Raw genomic sequence first — 20,891 nt, 5'->3', positions numbered from 1 at the left:
AATAGCTTGTAAAAGAGAAGGACAAAGATAGTGTCTCCAGATGTGTCACATCTTGCTGGAGAGACGGTGCTGTGTTGTGGGCAACGCAGTAAGGACAGTGAAGGTCGCAGCTGCAGTGACCGTGTACTGCGTCATCCTTCTAGTCCTGTGCTTCCCCCTGCAGCGGCTGCGAGTCAGTGATGCACACAAAGTGACCAGTCAGAAAGACAGAAAAAAGAACAGGAAATATTTTGTTGGTTTTTAGATTATTTGTTGAAATGGCGCTATTTTGGATATATGGTTGGGGTTAAAATATAGTGTTAAAATTAATTTCACCCTTTCTATTTATCTTTTTAATGTGCCTAGTAGAAAACTTGAGTATATGTGTCACTTATTTCTGTTGGATAGCAGTGTTCTAGGCAATGCCATTCTCCTGTTTTCTTATTATTTTGGTCATTTTTGACATTTTGACAGTTAGAAATCACTGATGAGTAGTGATAAAATGATGATGGGTTGATGAAATAGCAGAATGTTTCAAGAAACAGGAAAAATAAGGTCAGCGAGATCCCATAATATTCTTAGAGTCGTGGAAAGGTCTCAAGGACTCATCTGGCAATTGTAAAATAGAAAATACGAGTTTTATACATTTTTTTGAAGTAAATTCTCTTTTTGTTCTTTGGGAGAAGAAAAATGTAATGAATGTAATGAAATATCAAACATCATGGTTAAAATTGTCCAAAAAAGCTAAAATTGAGTTTAGTGAACCCTGATGATATATCAAGAGTTAAGTATTTCCCTTTACAATTTGGCAGCTTCAAATTAGGAGCTTTTCTTAGCATCATTTTTAGGTGCCTAACTTTGTCTTGGCGGCGCACGGTAGGCTGAGGCGCTGTAGCCTGGTTTTTTGGGTGTTACAATATTGACGAAGGGTGTGGTAAGAAATCACTTATCAGCCTAGAAGATGCGTTGGCACATCTTATGCTACACAAGCCGTGTTAGCCACCATATTGCATGTGTTTTTAAGTATAAGGTTTGAGTATTTGTTTTGCCCGAAATGTAACAACAATTAATAACTCCATATATAACCTGACACCTTTTTCTCTCTTTGTAGACTTTTGTGAATGATGTAAGAATTCCGGAACAGACTTATATCACCCTGAAACTTGAAGATAAGCTGAGATTTGGATATGATATCCTTATATGATTTTGTACATTCATCAGATTTATTCAAAAATCTTTTCTGGTGTAAATTAACATTTCTTGAGATGAAGAATTTGCAGTGGAGGCATGCTTGAAGTCTCTTTGGCCTCCCATACTAAAATACATGTTTAAAAATGTTATGTATTTATATATATTTGGAGAAGGTCAGTATTTTGGCCTGTTCCTAAAAGTAATCCTAGAAAAATTGATGGACTCTGCTTTTCCCCACTCTCTATATATAGTTTGAGCAGAGGTTTCCCTGTAGTGGTATTATATATGCAACTTGGGTGTGGGAGAATGTAACAAGGAGACGACAGAGGAGTGTTTAATATTAGCTCAGCTCAGGGATTTTTTGTTGTTGTTGTTTGGATGATTATGGCACAGATCAGCCACCTGGGAGGAGTGTAAGAATTTATCCCTTTTTTCCCATTCATACTTTTACTCTATTTTATGAATTCTGTCTCTGTTGACTCTTTAATTCAGATTTTCCAGTATTCTATATCTCCTGAGACTTGCGCTCCCTGGCTAAGTTAATTATGCAATTAGCGTATAGTTAAGATTCTTTTGTTTTTAAAAATACGATTCTAAGGGGCATCTGGCTTGCTCAGTCAGAGCATATGACTCTTGATTTTGGAGTTGTGAGTTTGAGCCTCAGGTTGGGTGTAGAGATTACTTAAAAATAAAAATGTTTAAGTAAATAAAAATGGGATTCTAAGAACTGAACAGGGACATGACTTTGTCCTTCTTAGTGTAGGGTAAAGAACCCCTAGTGAGGAGAGGGGACAAGATTGACGGAAGAACCATAAAACATTTCTGTTCATATGAGGCACAAAGCTTTGTAGTAAAGGACTCTTCTTTAATTAAAATACAGATATCCTACATTATAGTGAATGTTTTTCTTGTGTTTTTATTTTTTAAGTTACTTCATGTACCTGGACTTCAGTATTGAAGAATGGGTTAAATGTATTGGCAACTCAGGTAGACTTTCTCTAGCATAGACAATGTAGTCTCAGCGATCTGGAGTTGATGCTTAGATAAAGTAAATGTACTAACACTTTAAAATGGTATTAAAGCATAACTAGGTTTTTTTTTAGATTTAACTTAAAATTTTTCAAAAATATTTTTGTAGCGCATATATAAACCTTATACGTGTGGAACAAAATGACATGTGAAAAGTGAAACCATTAAGTATTAATACTTGTAAATTGTATATTTTAAATCCTTTTAAAAATACGAATCACATAAAATGATTAAGAATTAACATTCAAGCCTTGATTCATGGGCCGTTTTCTACCTGCAGAAGAAGTTTCATCAAACAATGAATACAAATATATTTTTAATTTAAGTATGTCCTTAATCCATTTGAACTTAGCTGTTTCAAAACATGAGAAAATAGTAGGAAATCCGAGTTTTCATAAAACTTGATGCTGTTTACTTTTAAATCGAGAAGAAGCTACTGAGAAATCACTCCTGCTTTTACAGATTGTATAGTGATTTCTTAATAGTGAACTAATATTCCCTTTTTTTATATTAGCTCATAATAGGTCTTTCTGAAATTGCTGGGACAAATGTTTTGTTCCAGAGGACTGTTTTAGGGTTTTATTATTTTTTTTAATTAAAAATTTTAGCATTTATTTGATACAGAGAGACACAGCGAGAGAGAGAACACAGGCAGGGGAGTGGGAGAGGGAGAAGCAGTCTCCCTGGCAGAGAAGGGAGCCCGACACAGGGCTCAATTCCAGGACCTTGGGATCATGACCTGAGCCAAAGGCAGACACTTAACAACTGAGCCACCCCGGAGCCCCCCTGTTTTAGGGTTTTAAATCAGTGTTGAATCAGAGCTGCTATTCCAAATCCTCAGGGTAGGCTCAGTTAATTTTATTATTTTAAAATAGCATCTCATGTTGCTTATTATTTTTGAGCACTGTACATACGTAAGTGAACATTGGACTGTTACAATGGCAGATATTTTATTACATGGGGTGAAATTCTTAAAACAAATTTTATGTTATATTGTTTTATATTTGGCTGTACCAGACTAAAATTAATTATTGTGCTTTATTCATATTAAAATTAAGCTTAATAGATAGCCAGTCTACAAACTGCTATACCTCGGAGTGGAAAACTGTCCCATTTATTAAAATGTCACAGCAATAGAAAGAACTGAATTTCATCTATTATTGTTTTCTCTTTGATTTCTGTTCTCTTACTAATTTCTTTTTTCTAGATATAAGCTGAGGTTATTCATTTGGGACTATTTTGAATGTTAAAGCAGTACTTAGGAGAAAATTTATAGAACATTTTCTCCTAAGTACTGCTTTAACATTCAAAATACTTACTAATTTCTCTTGGTTTTTGAATGCAGGGTATCTATAAGTTTGTTAGAATAATTTGGAGGTTTTCCAGAGACTTTCTGTAATTGACTCCTCATTTAATTCTATAGAGCTCAGAGGACATATTTTATATGTTTCAGATCCTTTCAAATTTACTGAGACTTGTCCCATGGCTCAGAATATACCCGATCTATCTATCTTGATAAGTGTTCCATGTATTCTTGAAAAGAATGTGTGTTCTGTTGTTTTGAGATGATGGAGTGTTCTATTAATGTCAGTTATGCCAACTTGGTTCCCATCTTCAGTATTTTTCTGACGGATTGTCCATTTGTTCTATCAATTATTGAGAGAGAGGTGTTGAAACCTCAGACTATAATTGTGGATTTGTCTGTTTCTCCCTACAGAAGTCTTTGCTTCTTATAATTCTAAACCTGGTTGTTAGGTATATAAATATTTAGGGTTAAAATATCTTCTTGATGAATTGACATCATTTATTATTACAAAATGAACTGCTTTATTCAAGATGATGTTCTTTGCTCCAAAATATGGTTTGTTTTGACATTGATATAGTTTTTCCAGCTTTATTTACTTACTTAGATTAGTGTTAGCATGGAACATCTTTTACTTTTAAGCTGTTCGTGTCTTTACATTCGAAGTAGGCATCATATAGTTCGCCTTACTTTCTTTATTCAATCCGGTAATTTCTGCCTTCATTTGGGAATTTATATCATTCACGTTCACTGTGATTATTGATGCAGTTAGGTTTATTATTTTACTTTATTTTTTTAAGATTTAATTTATCTTAGTGTGAATGTGAGGGGGGAGGGGAGAAGCAGAGCAGGAGGGAGGAGGAAGAGGAGAGAATCTTAAGTAGACTCCCCACTGTGCATGGAGCCTGATGCAGGGCTTGATCTCAGGACCCTGAGATCATGACCTGAGCCAAAACTAACAGTTGGACACTTAACCGACTGAGCCACCTGATATAGTTAGATTTAAATCTGTCATCTTGATATTTGTGCCATCAGTTTTTGTCTTCTTTTTCCCATAATTTCTTCTTTTTATTTTAGTGGCTGCTTCAAGACTTATAATTACACCTTTAAGTTTAAGTTGTATCTTCAAGTGATGTTATACTAATTCACATATAGTATGAGAACCTTATAGTAGTATAATTCCCATTTCTTCTGTCCTGATCTTTGTTACGATTGTCAACTTTTTATGTTTAGATGTTACAGACTGCGTCCTACCTCATTGTGAGCTAAAGGTCAATTATCTTTTAGAGATTTAGATAAGAAAAATATCTTCTATCTTTATACGCATTGTACCCGTATCTTAAATCAATGTAGGTATCATTTCTCATGCTCTTCCTTCCTCTTTACAGGTCCATGTTTTCATCTGGTGTCATTTTCTTTCTGCTCAAGGCTTCAGCATTTCTTGTAGTATGATTTTTGTTGATGATGAATTCTGTCCATTTTCATGGTCTGGAAAAGTATTTCACCTGAGTTATTGAAAGTTATTATTGCTGGGTATTGAATTGTAGGTGGCATTTCTTTTTTTTCAGTGCGTTAAAGCTGTTTCTCTACCGTATTCTCACTTGTATTATTGCCCTCTATCCCTGGTTTCGAGCAGCTCGAATGATCTGCCTTGGTGTAATTTTTTTCATGTTTCCCCTGCTTGGAGTTTGTTAAGGTTCTTGGGTCTGTGGGTTTATAATTTTAATCAAGTTTAGAAAATGCTTCTGCTGTTATTTTTCCAGATATTATTTTGCTCCTTCAATTAGATGTTGTTAGGTTATTGACATTGTCTTTCAACTTACTGGTACTTTGTTTATGTATTATTTTTTAATCATTGGTTCTGTGTTCCAGTTTGGATTGTTATTATTGCTGTGTCTTTAAGCTTACTGGGTTTTTTTGTTTGTTTGTTTGTTTTTTGCAGTGTCTAATCTGCCATTAATCCATGCAGTATAGATTTCATCTCTTGAAGTTCTGTTTGGATTTTGTATTTGATATCTCCCAAGCTACTACTTAGCTTTTTGAACATATAGAATATGATTGTAACTTTTAACACCTTTGTTGACATCTGGGTCAGGTCTGCATCAGTTTTAATTGATTTAATTTGCATGTAGAGTAATTTTTGATTGGATGACAGGCATTGTGAGTTTGTGGAGTATTGTAGGCATATTTTTATATTCATATACATATTTTTGTATATGTACTTGGAAACAGTTTTATTACTTTGGGTCTTGTTTTTAAGATTTGTTAGGCTTCTAAGCTTAGTCTGAGACTAATATTCCCCACTACGGAGGCAAGACCTTTCTGTATACTACAGAGGTCAGCAAACTCAGTGGCAAATCTGGCCTTCAGCCCATGTTTGAAACAAGTCTTATTGGAACACAGCCATGCCCACTCATTTACATATTTCCGTGGCTGCTTTTGGACTACCACAGCAGAGTTGAGTAGTTGTAACAGAGATCACATGGTCCCAAAGTCTGAAATATTTACTCTCTGGCACTTTACAGGAGATATTTGTGTCCTCTCCTTTATTCAGTGACGCATGATTCATGAGGTTTTCCTGCCTGGCTTTTAGGAACAGACACCACTCCTTGCCGTCTGTGTGTACTGGGCACTGTGACGTGTAGAACTTTTAGATGGTTTTTGCCCCAGACCAGGTAGTAGTTTTCTCTCACGTGTGTGTTACTGATCTATACTCAGCTGAATGCTTGAGTGATATCCTCAGAACATGTGGAATTCTCTCTTCTGTGCAGCTCTCTGCTCTTGAGTACTCAATCCCATGAACTCTAATCACTTTGGTTTCCCTAGACTCAACCCTGTTTCCTTTACAGCTCAGAGAGCCTGCAGGCTCTGTCCAGATTACCCCTCTTTGCACTGTGACCTGGAAGCTCTATTAAGGTGGTCATCTGGAGACAGTGATTAGACGCACCTCGTTTGGTTTCTCTTCGCTCAGGAATCACTATCTTTTGTTCCCTGACGTTGATTGTCTTGAAAACCATTGTTTTATATATTTTGTGCATTTTTGGTTGCTTCAGATGGGAGAGTGACTCTGGTTCCTTTTTTCCATCCTGGCCAGAAGCAGGAGTCTGAGAAGTTGATTTTGGCCATTCTGGATATACAAATTGAATCCAGGGGAGGAGGTGTAGGCTAGAGACAAAAGTTTGGGAATTTCCATTGTCTAAATAATATTTAACATCTTAAGACTAAGTGATATCACTCATGGGAGTGAATACAGGTTGGTAAGAGAGAGGTCCAGGGACTGAAACCTGGTACATTCTAATACAAAGAGGCAGGAGAGATAAGGAACTAGTTTAAAAAGATTGAGATAGAATCACTGGTGAACTAGTAGGAAAATCAGAATATGGTATGGTTTCCATGTTCAGTGGAAAATGATTTAAACATTACTTAAATACATAAATTTCAAAATCCTTACCATCCCAGTCATATGAGTCAGTATAAGAATCTACTACCTTAATTTTTTTAATGAGGTTCTTTTTCCCAAAGAAGTTGTCTATTCCTGTAATAATGGCCCACAAAATTACTGGATTTATCATATTAGAAGCAAGATAAAAATCATTGTCATAATTTTCAAGGTTATGATTTATCTGTACTTGGAATATTACATTTAGCATTGTATGCTTGAATCCGGATCATGGCTGCTAAAAATGATCAAGAGGGGGATAAACATAACTAAAAATCAAGGATTCTTCATTTAGAGGAGTTAAGATTCTTCCTGATTAATATGATTGATATCCACAACAATACATGAACGCGCTTTCCAGATTTCAAAAATGGGGAACATTTCTCAAAGCTTGAAAGAAGTAAATTTAAGAAATTGAGATGAGTGATTAAATAAGAAGTCATGTCATAGAAGAAAAGTTAAAAGGAGTTGTTTAAAATTTATGTTCTTATAAAACAGGTTTTTTTAAAAGTTAGCCAAGGTATTCATGTACAAAAATAAGATGATACCTCTTTCTAAAGGTGTAGACAAACGTAAGCTAGTAGAAAATTGCTGAAAAAATAAAATCTTCCCCTTGGAAGGTTTTCTGTCATGAACTTTTTTTGTAAAACTTTGGCATCTCCTAGGACCTGCCTTGTCAATACAGTGTGCAGTCTATTTTAGCATAATTGTGAATTTCAATATTGAATATAGTCAAATAAATTTTCCATATTTCTAAGGAGAAGGTCCAAAAAGAAAAGTTTTTGTTTAACTTAAGGAGACTTTTTTTTTTTAACATTTTTTTAAATTTATTTATTTGACAGACAGAGATCACAAGTAAGCAGAGAAGCAGGCAGAGAGAGAGAGGAGGAAGCAGGCTCCCTGCTGAGCAGAGAGCCCGATGCGGGGGCTCCATCCCAGGACGCTGGGATCACGACCTGAGCCGAAAGCAGAGGCTTTAACCCACTGAGCCACCCAGGCGCCCCTTAAGGAGACTTTTTAAGGGTATTCTTATTATATGTGTATTTTTAAATCACACATATAAGATATGCAAATTTAGAAAACAAATGCTCTTTTCCATTCTTCCACTATATAAAATAATTTTATTCAGGTATTCTCATATATTGTGGCATCCAGTGTCTTCAGTATCATGAGAATCACATTCTTTTTAGTATACAGTTTTTCAGAGAACATTTTATTAATGCCCATTCAGTTGTTTAAGACTGTAGCACTTTTTGAAACCTTAAAACACTGGAAATCTTGTCCAAAGCAGCAAAAGCTCCTATGTAATATTGGATTTCTTCTGTAAGTGCTTGGTATCTTCCCAATGAAACAACTTAGTGACTTTATTTTTAAAATAATTTTTGAAAGATGTGTTTACAATGATATCTGATACTTGGTTTTTTTAAGGCCTTAGGAGTAACTAAAACGGTTTAAAATTTTGCTCTCCTTTTAGTTAGCTTTAATTATCATTCAGATAAAAGAGAGGATCTTAGAGAGCATTACTTGTATGCAGATGAGTTTCTTTGACCCCACTTTTAGATAAATATTTCTTGAGTAAATTGACATAGGGATGACTTAGAATAGCCATAACACAGCCTTATGTAAAGAAATAGGAAAATAAAATGCAAACATGAATTTTTAAAAAATTTTTATGTATTTTGGGGCACCTGGGTGGCTCAGTGGGTTAAGCCTCTGCCTTTGGCTCAGGTCATGATCTCAGGGTCCTGGGATGGAGCCCCGCGTCCGGCTCTCTGCTCGGCAGGGAGCCTGCTTCCCCCTCTCTCTCTGCCTGCCTCTCTGCCTTCTTGCAATCTCTCTCTCTCTCTCTCTGTAAAGTAAATAAATAAAATCTAAAGAAAGAAAAAGAAGATATTATTTCAAGAGAGAGGCTATGCAAACAGGGAGAGGGGCAAAGGGAGACAAAGAGAATCCTAAGCAGGCTCCAGGATCAGTTTAGAGCCCGATGTAGGGCTCGACCCCATGTCCCTGAGAGCATGACATGAGCTTAAATCAAGAGTCAAATGCAACTGACTGAGCCACCCAGGCACCCCATAAATACGATTTTTAATCAGCAAGAATTTAAACTTTCTGTAACTTTTTAATTCAGATGTAATCCACGTTACTAGTTAATACTGTATTGTATATTTTTAACTTACTGACAACATGAGTAATTGTATCTTAGTTTGTCATTTTTTTAAATTAGCAACTTAAGAATAGTTAACCTTCCTCTGTACCATTAGGAGTATGATAACTTTGGAGGTAAATGTGAGGACTAAGGCAGGCTCAAAATCTCATAGGGATACCAGTGTTCTCAGGCAAATTCATGACGCAAACAAGAGAATCCTTGAGCTGTTTGGTTCCACTCAAACCATTTTGGAAGGTAAAGTGTTTGCCCCCAAGAAGTGTGGCCTCTCTCTGGTTGTTCTGGATCTTAAAGGAGCCTTAAGTCTAAAGACAGTACCCCAGACTAGCCTTGGGGTATAGCCTGGAGCACTCTCAGGAGTAAATTTGAAGCCCCCAGAAAACCCTTATAGCAGGCTATGGTCATGTGTGTTTCCAGTTTTTTTGAGACACTGTTTTCCTTTGGAAGTGTAGGAATGCTTTGAATCTTCTCCAACTATTAATGAGTTTCCTGGGGGTAAAACAAAATTACTAGACTTACTTTTCATGAAATGTGAAATTATTACAAAATATGTATTTTCACCTATATCAGGAAGTATGGTACCAGCATGTGTACAAAACAAAAAAGGAAAATTCTAGTATTTCACAGCTACGGGAACCCTGGACTGGGATTCAGCTGACTAGATTGTGGTCTTGGGTTTTACCCCTCCAGTCCTCAAGTTCCCTATATATAGAATAAGACAACCAGTTCGTGGAATTAAACAGGATATTCCCCAGAGCTCTTTACAACTCCACAAAAATTCCGAGTTTTTATTATTTTAATGAATAGAAATGTATATTAAATACTCGTTTGCAAGTTTGCTGCTCCTTAGACATGGAAACTATTTTTTTACCCCAAGCGGTTGTGATAATTATAGCTTTTTACCCTTGAAGTCATAGGGTGCTGTGAATTGGTATAGGATAATAGGATTTATTAGTACATGTTTGTAAAAGTCCTTTCAGTACAGGGTTAAGTAATGGTGGGAAATGTGACCTCTGCTGTGTACTGAAAGATATTCTTTAATATACAGAGGCATTGTTCTTTTTGGCATAATGATGAAAGCATTGGTTTTGTCTAGCACTTGGTTCTAATCTGTATAGAATCAGTTGTTTTGTAAAGTAATATGACCTTGACTGAAACGCCTGAGAAAAGGGGCGATTGTGGTTGCCGTAAGGACCATAATTATAGCATTTCTTCTGCACTTTCAAAATGAACTTCATTTTTATCAGTGCTTATAAAGTCTGAGTAATCCAGTTCTTTCAGGATTTGCTCTTGGGTAATCACTGATGAGATACTTCCTTTCACATCACTGTGATTAACTCAATATAATTTGACCCAGGTGCTTTTTCTTTGCAGTCATACTGTTTGTGAGAACTGAAAATGTCTTTTGTGGTCTAATCACCCAGCTATTTGCTTCTTGAAGGCCATTACTGATTAAGTTGGGAATTACTTGCTAGATTTTAGATTTTTCTCTAGTTTAAAAATTAAAGTCTTCATGGTTGTGAGCATATTATAACATTTAACTCTTAAGGGGAATATAATGCTTCCATTGTAATTACCTGTTGAAAGTAGGACAATTTCAAAATTATCTTTGATCATTTAAAGCTTGAGTATCAGAATTTTGAAATGATATTCTTCCTTAGCTCTGTTTACATACAAATCTCTTCACTGTAGTACGAGGAGAAATGAGGGTCCCTGAAGAAGCACTAAAGGTAAAAATGATTCCTCATTCCTTTTGTAAACCTGTCATTTGCTAGGGTTGATTTTACTCCTAGATGTTTCATTTTCATTTTTAAATGTTCTGTAGCACGAGAAGTTTACCATTCAGCTTCAGTTGTCCCAAAAATCTTCCGAATCAGAATTATCCAAATCTGCATGTGCCAAAAGCCTCGACGCAAAGCTGGCAGATACTTCGACAGACGTGCCGCACAAAGCCGCAGAAGCACTGCGACCTGAGGAGAAGGCCCTGGGTGAGTGAGCGTCTGGAAAACACTGTGTTTCTGCTTGATTGTGAAGAAAGCACGTGCTTTGTTCTGCAGAACTTGGCCGTGTCCATATCAGTTTATAATAATGACAACTTTAGAGTGCCTGGGTGGCTCAGTGGGTTAAAGCCTCTGCCTTCGGCTCGGGTTATCATCCCAGGGTCCTGGGATCGAGCCCCACATCAGGATCCCTGCTCAGCAGGGAGCCTGCTTCCCCCTCTGTCTCTGCCTGCCTCTCTACCTACTGGTGATCTCTGTCAAAAAATAAATAAATAATCTTTAAAAAAAAATAATGACAACTTTAGAGAGGGATTTAATGCAGCCAGTGTCTTCATTAGAAAGGATTATATAACACATAATTATATGTGACCGTTATAGGTAGTTGTGTTAAATATGTTTAAATATTTGAGGGAAGTAAATATGGTCATTTATACTATTTTTATTATTTCATGTTTTATGCTTTTTCTGAACTATAATAACTGAAATGAATTAACAGGAAATACCCAGTGAGGTTACCATCATCACCATTATTATATTTATCATGTTCCAGGAACTGCTCTAGATAAATAATCCCATTTATACAAAAACAATTTTTTAAACTAATAGACATTACCAAATTTGCTCAGATATAAACCTACTAGTCACGTTAACAGCTAGTTTAAATTTAGTTACTCTGCAATGCCCGTAGGCTTTAAAAATATTTTTAATGATCACTCATACCAAAATTTAGTTTTGTTTTTTTTTATTTAGACTTACTTGATGAGCCATTTCTGTATACCAAAAAACTGATTCTACCTTCACAAAAAGCTGTTAGGCTAATGCGGTTTGCATACTTAGATATTCACCAGTGTAAAATTTCATTTATTTAGTGATGTCCAGCATTGAATAGGGTCTTAAACAAATAACAGGTTTTTCAACTTAGAGTACTTTTCAGTTACCTAGACTGTACTTTCTTTTCATTTAATAAATTAACCAGGCAATTCTAGCAGTCTGCAAAAGTCTATTTTTTTTCTGTTTCATATGCTTTAGGCAGATTTTTTTCGCCCCTTTCCAGATATTTCTGCCATGCCTCGTGGCACTCCCTTATATGGGCAGCCATCATGGTGGGGGGACGATGAAGTGGAGGAGAAAAGGGCTTTCAAGTCAAATGGCAAACCTGAAGAAAAAACTCATGAAGCTGGAACAGCAGGTAAGGAAAAGCCCAGAGTATGACATTTCAGCGGATATTTTGGGAAGAATTTATAATCTAAGCAGAAATCTGACAACCCTGAAAAAAGATATATATATCTACTAATCTTTAATAAAAAATGTTGTGATTGTCTTAAGTGACCTTGTCATTGTAAGTTTATTACATACGATTCTCACATAAAGTGTTAATTCCAGTATCATTTTTATTTAAAATACTATTCTAACTTATGAGATTAAAACTTGAAAAATAGATTAATAATATAATTGGGCATTTTAAATAATTTAAAATAATAATTAAAATGTTTCAATTAGACCAAAATAGTAGGCACAAACTAATTTTGTGTGCTTCATTAGATTTGTAGGTATATAATCATATTTTTAAATGAACAGTTTTTTTTTTTATGTTCAGAAATGTGATGTATGAAATTAAAGCTTCTTTAAAATCTCAGTGTGCTTTATTTGTTGGGATATGGTAGCAACAGAATTAGCCGAGTTCAGCAGCCAGAATGAAAAAATAGTTCTGGGTCACAGTCATAGTCCAGGAACATACTCTTTTGTTGCTAGAGGGATTTAGCAATGAGCTAAGTGTCCCATAAGCCAGAAAATCAAGATTTCCAGGAAACAAACAGAGGTATCAGTTGTCACATAAGGACTTGGCAAAGACATGGACACCAGAGGGTCAAATGGCCAGTTTCCACGATAATGGCAGATAAGGATCCAGGACCGGAGGAATTAAATACTGGTATCAGGAAACCCAGCAGTACGGAAAACCAAGTATGACTCTGAGTCAAAGATAGATGCCATCAGAACCCTTCTCAGTTTTCTACTTTTGACCCTAGCTGTACAAGATAAGACATTCTTCTTAGCTGGAGAGTAAGAACACTGTTCTTTAAATTTGCTGATATTGCCAGGATACAAGTCTAATAAGAAAGCTGGCTTTATGGACTCGATTTTACAAGTGCCCCAAACTGAAGTTGTCAACTTCGCAAATAAATTCCCATTGTCGCTTCCTCATTTCTGTCCACCAGCACGGTTTTCTTTATGTCCAAGCTTAGAAATACTGAGTATTGATGCTTAGTATCATTTAGCCTGCGGGTCAGATGCAGACAACACAAATGTGACCTGAGACCAAGCGGAAAGGAAATTTACTGGCTTATACAACTGTTTCTTCGGGGCTGGTTCCTGCCTCTCTGCAGTGTCATCGGGAGCCCGTTTCTCCCCTTCTCAGCTCTGTCCGTAGTGGCGCAGCTAAGGGGCATCTGTCCTCATCATCATCTGTGTGAATGAAAATGAATTCTTAAATGATTATCAGCTTGTGCGGCCTGTCTTACTCAGTGTCATTTTTGCCACATGACAAAAGCTGTCTCATAATCTTGGGATTATTCTTGAGTAAGAAGGAACTAAGTGATTTATGTCTTGTGTTAAATGCCATAAAGAACCCAGCCAGATGCCATCAGTTAAGAGCCGGGTGAGGGTCTCATCGGCTTTCTCATATTAGTGTTTCACATTTATTATTTGTAGTCTTTTAAAATACAGGATGAAGGGAACAGTTTTCTGACGTGAAATAACTTATGATACTGAGATTGCAGAATCAGTTTGAAGGTACACACTAAATCTAATGTAATTTGATTATTTCAAAATTGTTTCTATTGAATGTTTCAAATTACGACATAAAAGTAATCAGTTTATGCTCTAAGCGTGCTCTTTTGTAAACACAAAAGGTGATTTGCTTCTTGGTTACCAATTTTTAGAATGTAAAATCTTAGTAATTATTGTGAGAGATGAACATTTCAGAAAGGGTAATAGAGTATGTGCCATGGTGCTGATTTCTTATGCCCCTCTCAGTGGGTCCACATGAATCCAGAATCTTCTACAGACTTAAGCACGGAGCCTAAAAAATCCTAGAACCAAATATGTATGCTGGACAACCAAATTCTCCTGAAACTGTATGAATATTTTTAGTCCTAAAAGAAGGAGAATTTGTCCTCATTTGAGCTATAGGTGTGCTCTTTGACCTGCTGGCAGGGTGTGAACATTTATTTAAGTTATATTTAAAGGCCTTTAATTGTTGCAACTATGAGGAACAGATTTCTGGCTCTTTTACATTGATTTTAATCTAATCATACTAAATTTGGAAACTTTCCAGTTGTGACTCCTTTTTAGCAAAAGGTATTTCCTGGTCTTTGTTATTTGAGGCACTTGAATATGTGAGGTTGGATATATGTTCTCAGTTCAGCGAATGGGCTTTCATCATGATAGCCTTTATCATCTTGATTTAGTTAAATATTTCACTTAATTTAGTACAGAAGAATGAAGGAAACAGTTTTTTGGACTATGTGTATTAGAAGTTTCCCCAAAAGGCTGCATAATCATAAAATGCCCTAAACTTGAGGATATTATCACCAGTTGCTGTTCTGATTTAGATAAACATAATTAATTCTAGAATAATCAATTGTTAAGTAGTTTTAAATATCTAGAAGTTGAGATTATAACAAAAAATATTAGGATGTTTCATATATTAATTTAGTATAAACAGAGTTTGAAGATAAATTGATATTAAATTCACAAATTTCCAGAATCTGTTCTGTCAGTGTTCTGAGAACTATTTTATTTTTCTGTATTAATTTAGAAGCCCCCTCCCCCACCGTGGTTTTTCTAGAGGACCTACTCTTCTCAAGTAAAGTAGGCCCACACATGATCTGTTTTTATCATCTTCAGAGAAATGAATTCCTTCAGGTGACTGAACTTTATATTTACAACTGACAATTTAAGTGTTTAACCATTTTCTTCCATTTCTATTAAATAATTACCCGTATCACTGCCTTCTTAAGTGGAGAAGGCTGACTATAATTTAAGTTTCTGGTTGTTGACTAAGTCGTCAAGCTGAGTATCAGTTACTGAACTGTGATACATCACAGTGATGTCCTTGGGGGACTCTGAAGGATGTAGGACTGCAGGCCCTATGTACCAGATGGTTCTGGACCACTGTGCTTCTGAGCCACACTCTGAGCTCTTATGTTTTTGTCTGATTCTTCTCAGTGCATTGTGTCTTACCTTAATCCCTGATTCAGGTTTGCTACATCTATCTAAGCAGATAGTAAAAAGGCTCTCAGTGAGTGACTTCCCAATTAGAAAGATCATGAATATGGGAATATTCATTGTTGAATTTGTCTTAGGTTTTTTAGAGTTAGATTTTTGGTTTAGTTTTCATTTCCCTGACTCTCTTCTATGCTGGAGAATTGGGGAAAAGAGAGAAACATTTGTGTGCCGGGCTTTGTTCTGGGTAACTTAGATTATCTCACTTAATACTTAACCTCACTGGATCATCACAGTAATCTCGTGGATAGATACCATTATTTCTGATGAGGAAAATGAGAAAGACTGATGGAGACAGGATTTATCTGATTGCAGATCTCTTCGCTACTTTCCTGCCTAGGTATAGTCATCAGGTCTTGACATGCTGCCTTTCCCCTCTGTTGTGCTACCTGACATTGTTAGGTAATTGATTTCTAGGGAAATTGTGTAAGTCTCAGGTTTCTAGTTCTTGGAGTAAAGGTGACTTTGAAGTAGGACGAATGGATGATACTTAGAAACAGTGATGTGCAGTTGTTGATCTCTGCTGTCTTTATGTGTTACAATGTGAAAAAATGTTGAAAGTATATCAGTATTAACTGTGAATTTTTCCTTCACAAGGAAGGAAAATTAGGAGAGTATTCCTTTAAATTATGAATGACAAGTAGATGATAAATGCTATATCCTTGGAGCAGATTTTTGTGGTTTTTGCTTTGTAGTAGATGTAGTTCAGCCACATGATTTTATTTGGGTGACCATGTGGTGGTAGAAAGAACCTATACCATCCCTTGTCCCCAGCCAGCATTATCCTGTTAGCAGAAGGATGAGCAAAGCAGAATAAATGACTCAGTGAGTGTATGGATGTAACTGATGGGTACACACACAGATGTAGGTTTATAGGTTTATAAGCCAATTGTACTATAAAGAATTGATCAAGTCCAGTACATTGTAATAATAAATAAGTCCATGTAGAAAAATTAAAAATAACAATTATTCATGAGTTACTAATATATGGGGAATGACTAATGCAATTTACTCTCATGAAAATTTTAAATGGCAGGCCTTCAGAGTAAACAGAGTACAAGTGGACATTTTACTATTAAGATAAATTAACTCTTACATAAAGAAATTTTAAAACAGGACTTTAGGTTATGTGGTCTTATTGTATAATCTCCTTCCAATTAGTATGTAAAATTCTTGCTTTAACGGCAGAGTATTTTCTGATATACATTTCACATTTTCAGCTATAAGAAAACCTGTATTTTGAAAAGAATGATTTTTACACTGAAAATTGTTTTCTTTGCTCTGTTTACTTTCTGTGTAGTGGGTTTTTTCATTTTTGATTTTTGTTTTAGAACTGGAGCTTGATGTTTCCTATACCCTGTTCCATACATTTAATTACAGCAGTGTTGTTGTCCCATTCTTACAACCTAAAAGCAAACAGTTTTTTATGTTTGTTTTATGTTCAGAGAGTACTGCCAAAAAATCAATTACAGCACCTGAGGAATCCATCAAGATTTAATATTTGAAAAGATACTTCAAGAGACCAAATAGTACTTCACTTAATTAGGGAATGATTGGAAACAACCTAGTCTCCATGTACTGCCTTTCCTCCTAATAAATTATCTGTGTATGGTTTTCCCATCAATTTGTTTAAAAATAGAATGCTTCTCTGAGCTTTAGGGAAATATTTTCATTTGAACTCTTTGCCATCTTAGTAATAGACATGGTTCTTTTGCTGCCTGAAAAAGAGGTCAGTTTAATCTTCTATTTATTTATTTATCTGTTTAGTAATTTTTTCATTTGCACTAATAACACATACTTACAAGAAGACATTTCAGTAGTCATTTTCATTTATATATTTTATTTGCCAATTTCATTCACATATACTGTGTACAAATGTGTATATTTTTATACCTTTATCTTCATTTCTGAGATAGCAGAACAATAGTGACTGTGTTCCAGAGTCCCTTCTGCCAACTCTGGTTGTTTTGATCTGAGACTTATAATTCAGCTTTCCTCCTAAGAATTTTTGGCACTTGTGCATATTCTGCTGTATAGACACACACATGGATTTTCTTCTGGAATTTTTGGCTGGCAACTAAAATTTCTATTTTTACCTTATTTCTTTCACACTACTTCTTGGATTGCAATGCTGCAGGCAAACCGCATGTTTTATCTTTAGTCGTTCTTTTCTTCTTTATAACATGTATCCATCTTCTTGTAGTGATCGCACATCAGTAATGTTATTTTTATAATTCTAAAAGTAATGTCTCTAAATGTCACGGTGAGGAATGGTAAGTGTTCTCATTACTTCGAGAACATCGCTTGCATATTGACTTCATGTTTCTCTCTTCATTTAAGCACCTGTTCTTTAGAGCTCTACTTTGTGTTCATAGATACTTCGTCCTCCTGATTTGATAAGGAAATTCGTATTTTTTCCATGTTTCTAGATGTATATGTCTAATGTGCATCTCCATCTATATTTGATTTCTTTTGCATCTTGTTGATTTCTAGATCCAAGTTGAAAGAAATACAGATCTAGCCATGCAGGGTCCACCTCTTAACTGCTTTGTTCTTTGTCACTGCTGCTACTTATCTTGCATCTTCTGCTACTGAATGCTGTGCTTATAATCAAAATTATTTCTGCTCTGTGACATTTGCCAGGTTTTCATCCAGGCTGTGATCTGCCTTCTGATTCTCATGGCACAATATAAATGGCCATAATTATTCTCCTTTAAGTGCTAGAAGCTCCCAAATATTTTGAATTTTCTCTTATTGTTTTCATTAGGGTGCAGCACAGATGCCAAGCAAGTTGAGGAACAATCCGCAGCTGCAAATGAAGAAGCACTTTTTCCTTTCTGTAGGGAACCAAGTTACTTTGAAATCCCTACAAAAGAATTTCAGCAGCCATCACAAATCACAGAGAGCACTATTCATGAGATCCCAACAAAAGACACACCAAGTTCCCATACGACAGGTGCAGGGCATGCTTCATTTACCATTGAATTTGATGACAGTACGCCAGGGAAGGTCACTATTAGAGACCATGTGACGAAATTCACTTCTGATCAGCGCCACAAGTCAAAGAAGTCTTCTCCTGGAACTCAAGACCTGCCAGGGATTCAAACAGGAATGATGGCTCCAGAAAACAAAGTTGCTGACTGGCTAGCGCAGAACAACCCTCCCCAGATGGTGTGGGAGAGAACAGAAGAGGACTCCAAAAGTATTAAAAGTGATGTTCCCGTTTACTTGAAAAGGTTGAAAGGTAAAGTGAATTGATCATTTCAGAACTTCCTGTTTTGTGATAAAGAAAATTCAGTCTTCACAGTTAACCAAAATACTTCTAGATAAATAATTATATGGTAGGAAATGTCAGCTTTTCAAAGCTCTGTATTTGATTTTGAAGCTCAAAAGCAAGCCATACTACCCTTGTCCACCTCACTCATTAAAAACAGTCTGTCTTCATTTTCCTGCCAAAACCAGATTGGTTTCGTGAATTTAATTTATGCCTTTAAAAATGTTTCTTTTTCCTGTGGAAATAAAACATTCATTCTGTTCACCAGTGGAATTCCCTAGAAGACAATTCTCATCATTTCCTTGACTTAAGGAAAAGCTCTATTCAATTCTGTTCTTCTCTGTTGTGATGCTTCCAGTAAAATGTCAGTGTCTAGATTTTGAAAGAAATTACCAGCCATTTGATGATGGGCCAGAGGTTTGCATTAGTAATTCAGTGACATTGTTGGTAGTGTGCTTCCAGCTTTTCTCAGCAGTTACTCATGAAACAAAAACTTTTGGTCTAGAGATACTGCGAATCAATTGAATCAAAAATGTTTTTGATAGTAAAATTTATGAAATCACTGGGGCGCCTGGGTGGCTCAGTGAGTTAAAACCTCTGCCTTCGGCTAGGGTCATGGTCCCGGGGTCCTGGGATCGAACCCTATGTCAGACTCTGCACGGCAGGGAGCCTGCTTCCTCCTCTCTCTCTCTGCCTGCCTCTCCACAATTGGGTGTTTATTTGTGAAATAGTATATGCTCTATTAGTGTAATGCTCGGCCACAATTAGTCAAATATCTATACCTGTGTATCAGGGTATCATCTGAATGATTTTTCCATTGTTTTGCTAATTAGGTATATTTTAATTACCCTATCTTAATTTTATTTAATAAGCTATCTTTAAGAGGAATGATTGCATGCTCATCTGGCCATTCTGTTTCTATACAAGGAGTTAATGAGCTTAAAAAAAATGCTCATTGAGGTTATTTTATTTCTAATACTTTACCTGGGGACTTTATTATGAAGCAAGGGCTCAGTAATTTGAATAGACTATGAATGACTTCACTATCACTGTTCAGACTAACCCTGGCCTAACCAGTACTTTATGCCCTGGGATTTTGTCTGGTCAGGTAATGAGGAAATACCTGTTCTGATTTGCTTCTAAGACATTTCAGGATAGTAAGGTGGTATAATTTCCTAATTCTTTGTTGGGGCCTATTAGTATATCTAATTATAATCATAAGCAGTTACCTGGCATATATACTTTTCACATGTGACTGTTCCCTCTTCATCTACCAGATAATATTAAATGCGTAACTGAGAACCATGTATGTATCTCTGTATCGGCTAAAGCTCAAAAGTCAAGGCTACCCATTAGGAAACTGACCATTTTCATGAATTTATAAATGGTACTAATGTCCTAGTTTAATGTAAAAGGTAGTATATACATTGGAAATTTAGAAATGACATGGTCTTTCTTAAACTACTCTTAATAAATGTCAAAAATTAGTTAAAAGATTCTTTAAAAAGCTACCATTTTAAAGCACCTTTATGCCATTGTTTTTTTAGTCGTCTATAAATATTGTCTATATTAGCTATTATTTTAAGCCATAAGTTTTAGACATTCTCTTCTTGACAAAGGCCCATTGTAAGCCTGACTCCAAACAGAGGTGTAATGCCCATATTCACACTGTATCTACATACACATTAATGATGAGATGTTTTTAAGCTTTACCAGAAACTGTCCAAATTACTGTGGTCCCTCAAAGTTGGTTTATAGGTAGACATATTCCAGGATATTATCATTGCTCTGAGCCCTTCTTTTGGATTTGCTTTCAGACCATTTTATAAACCATCCAAGAAAATTTTGCCTTTATGAATGTAATACATTTTTGGTTCAAGTTCTATTTTCTTTCTCCAGACATATTTATAAATGACATTTGACTTTTCCCCAAAGGAGATATGCCATCATTAGATAAAGATTTTCCATAATGTAGAATGTTGAAAGTGTATACATAGATTTTAAATAAAGGTAATTATGGCAAATAGTAATTTTACAATAATTAGGCTTTCAGGAGTTACTTGAATCAGTCTCAGAAACTTGAAAGTAAGTAAAATAAAAGCAAAAAACTTTGCTCCTACAAGAGTAAAGTGCACGCGCTTTGGGACAGTGAAGAAAATAATGTTCACAAAGCCCATACACTTTTACCCTTTAGGAGAGTCGCAGCTTCTTTGAGCACAGCTTCTGAC

General features: G+C 35.7%; 1 protein-coding gene across 10 annotated transcripts in view; it reads left to right on the top strand.

The window, feature by feature from the left end:
- The window catches only part of LOC111150882 (centrosomal protein 170), a 121,501-nt gene that overhangs the window by 51,310 nt on the left and 49,300 nt on the right, over positions 1-20,891 (top strand). For all 10 annotated transcript variants that reach the window (XM_022508561.1, XM_022508557.1, XM_022508556.1 and 7 more), the window contains exons 4-8: positions 1,091-1,169; positions 10,777-10,835; positions 10,931-11,093; positions 12,160-12,294; positions 18,157-18,633. In XM_022508561.1, coding sequence (XP_022364269.1) covers positions 1,091-1,169; positions 10,777-10,835; positions 10,931-11,093; positions 12,160-12,294; positions 18,157-18,633 — 913 coding nt within the window. The remainder of the gene's footprint in view (positions 1-1,090; positions 1,170-10,776; positions 10,836-10,930; positions 11,094-12,159; positions 12,295-18,156; positions 18,634-20,891) is intronic.

Source organism: Enhydra lutris, unplaced genomic scaffold (genome assembly GCF_002288905.1).
Source record: "Enhydra lutris kenyoni isolate GAN:26980312 unplaced genomic scaffold, ASM228890v2 scaffoldscaffold24, whole genome shotgun sequence".
Lineage (NCBI taxonomy): Eukaryota > Metazoa > Chordata > Mammalia > Carnivora > Mustelidae > Enhydra > Enhydra lutris.
The sequence above is the reverse complement of the archived record's forward strand: the minus strand, read 5'-3'. Positions and strand labels throughout refer to the sequence as shown.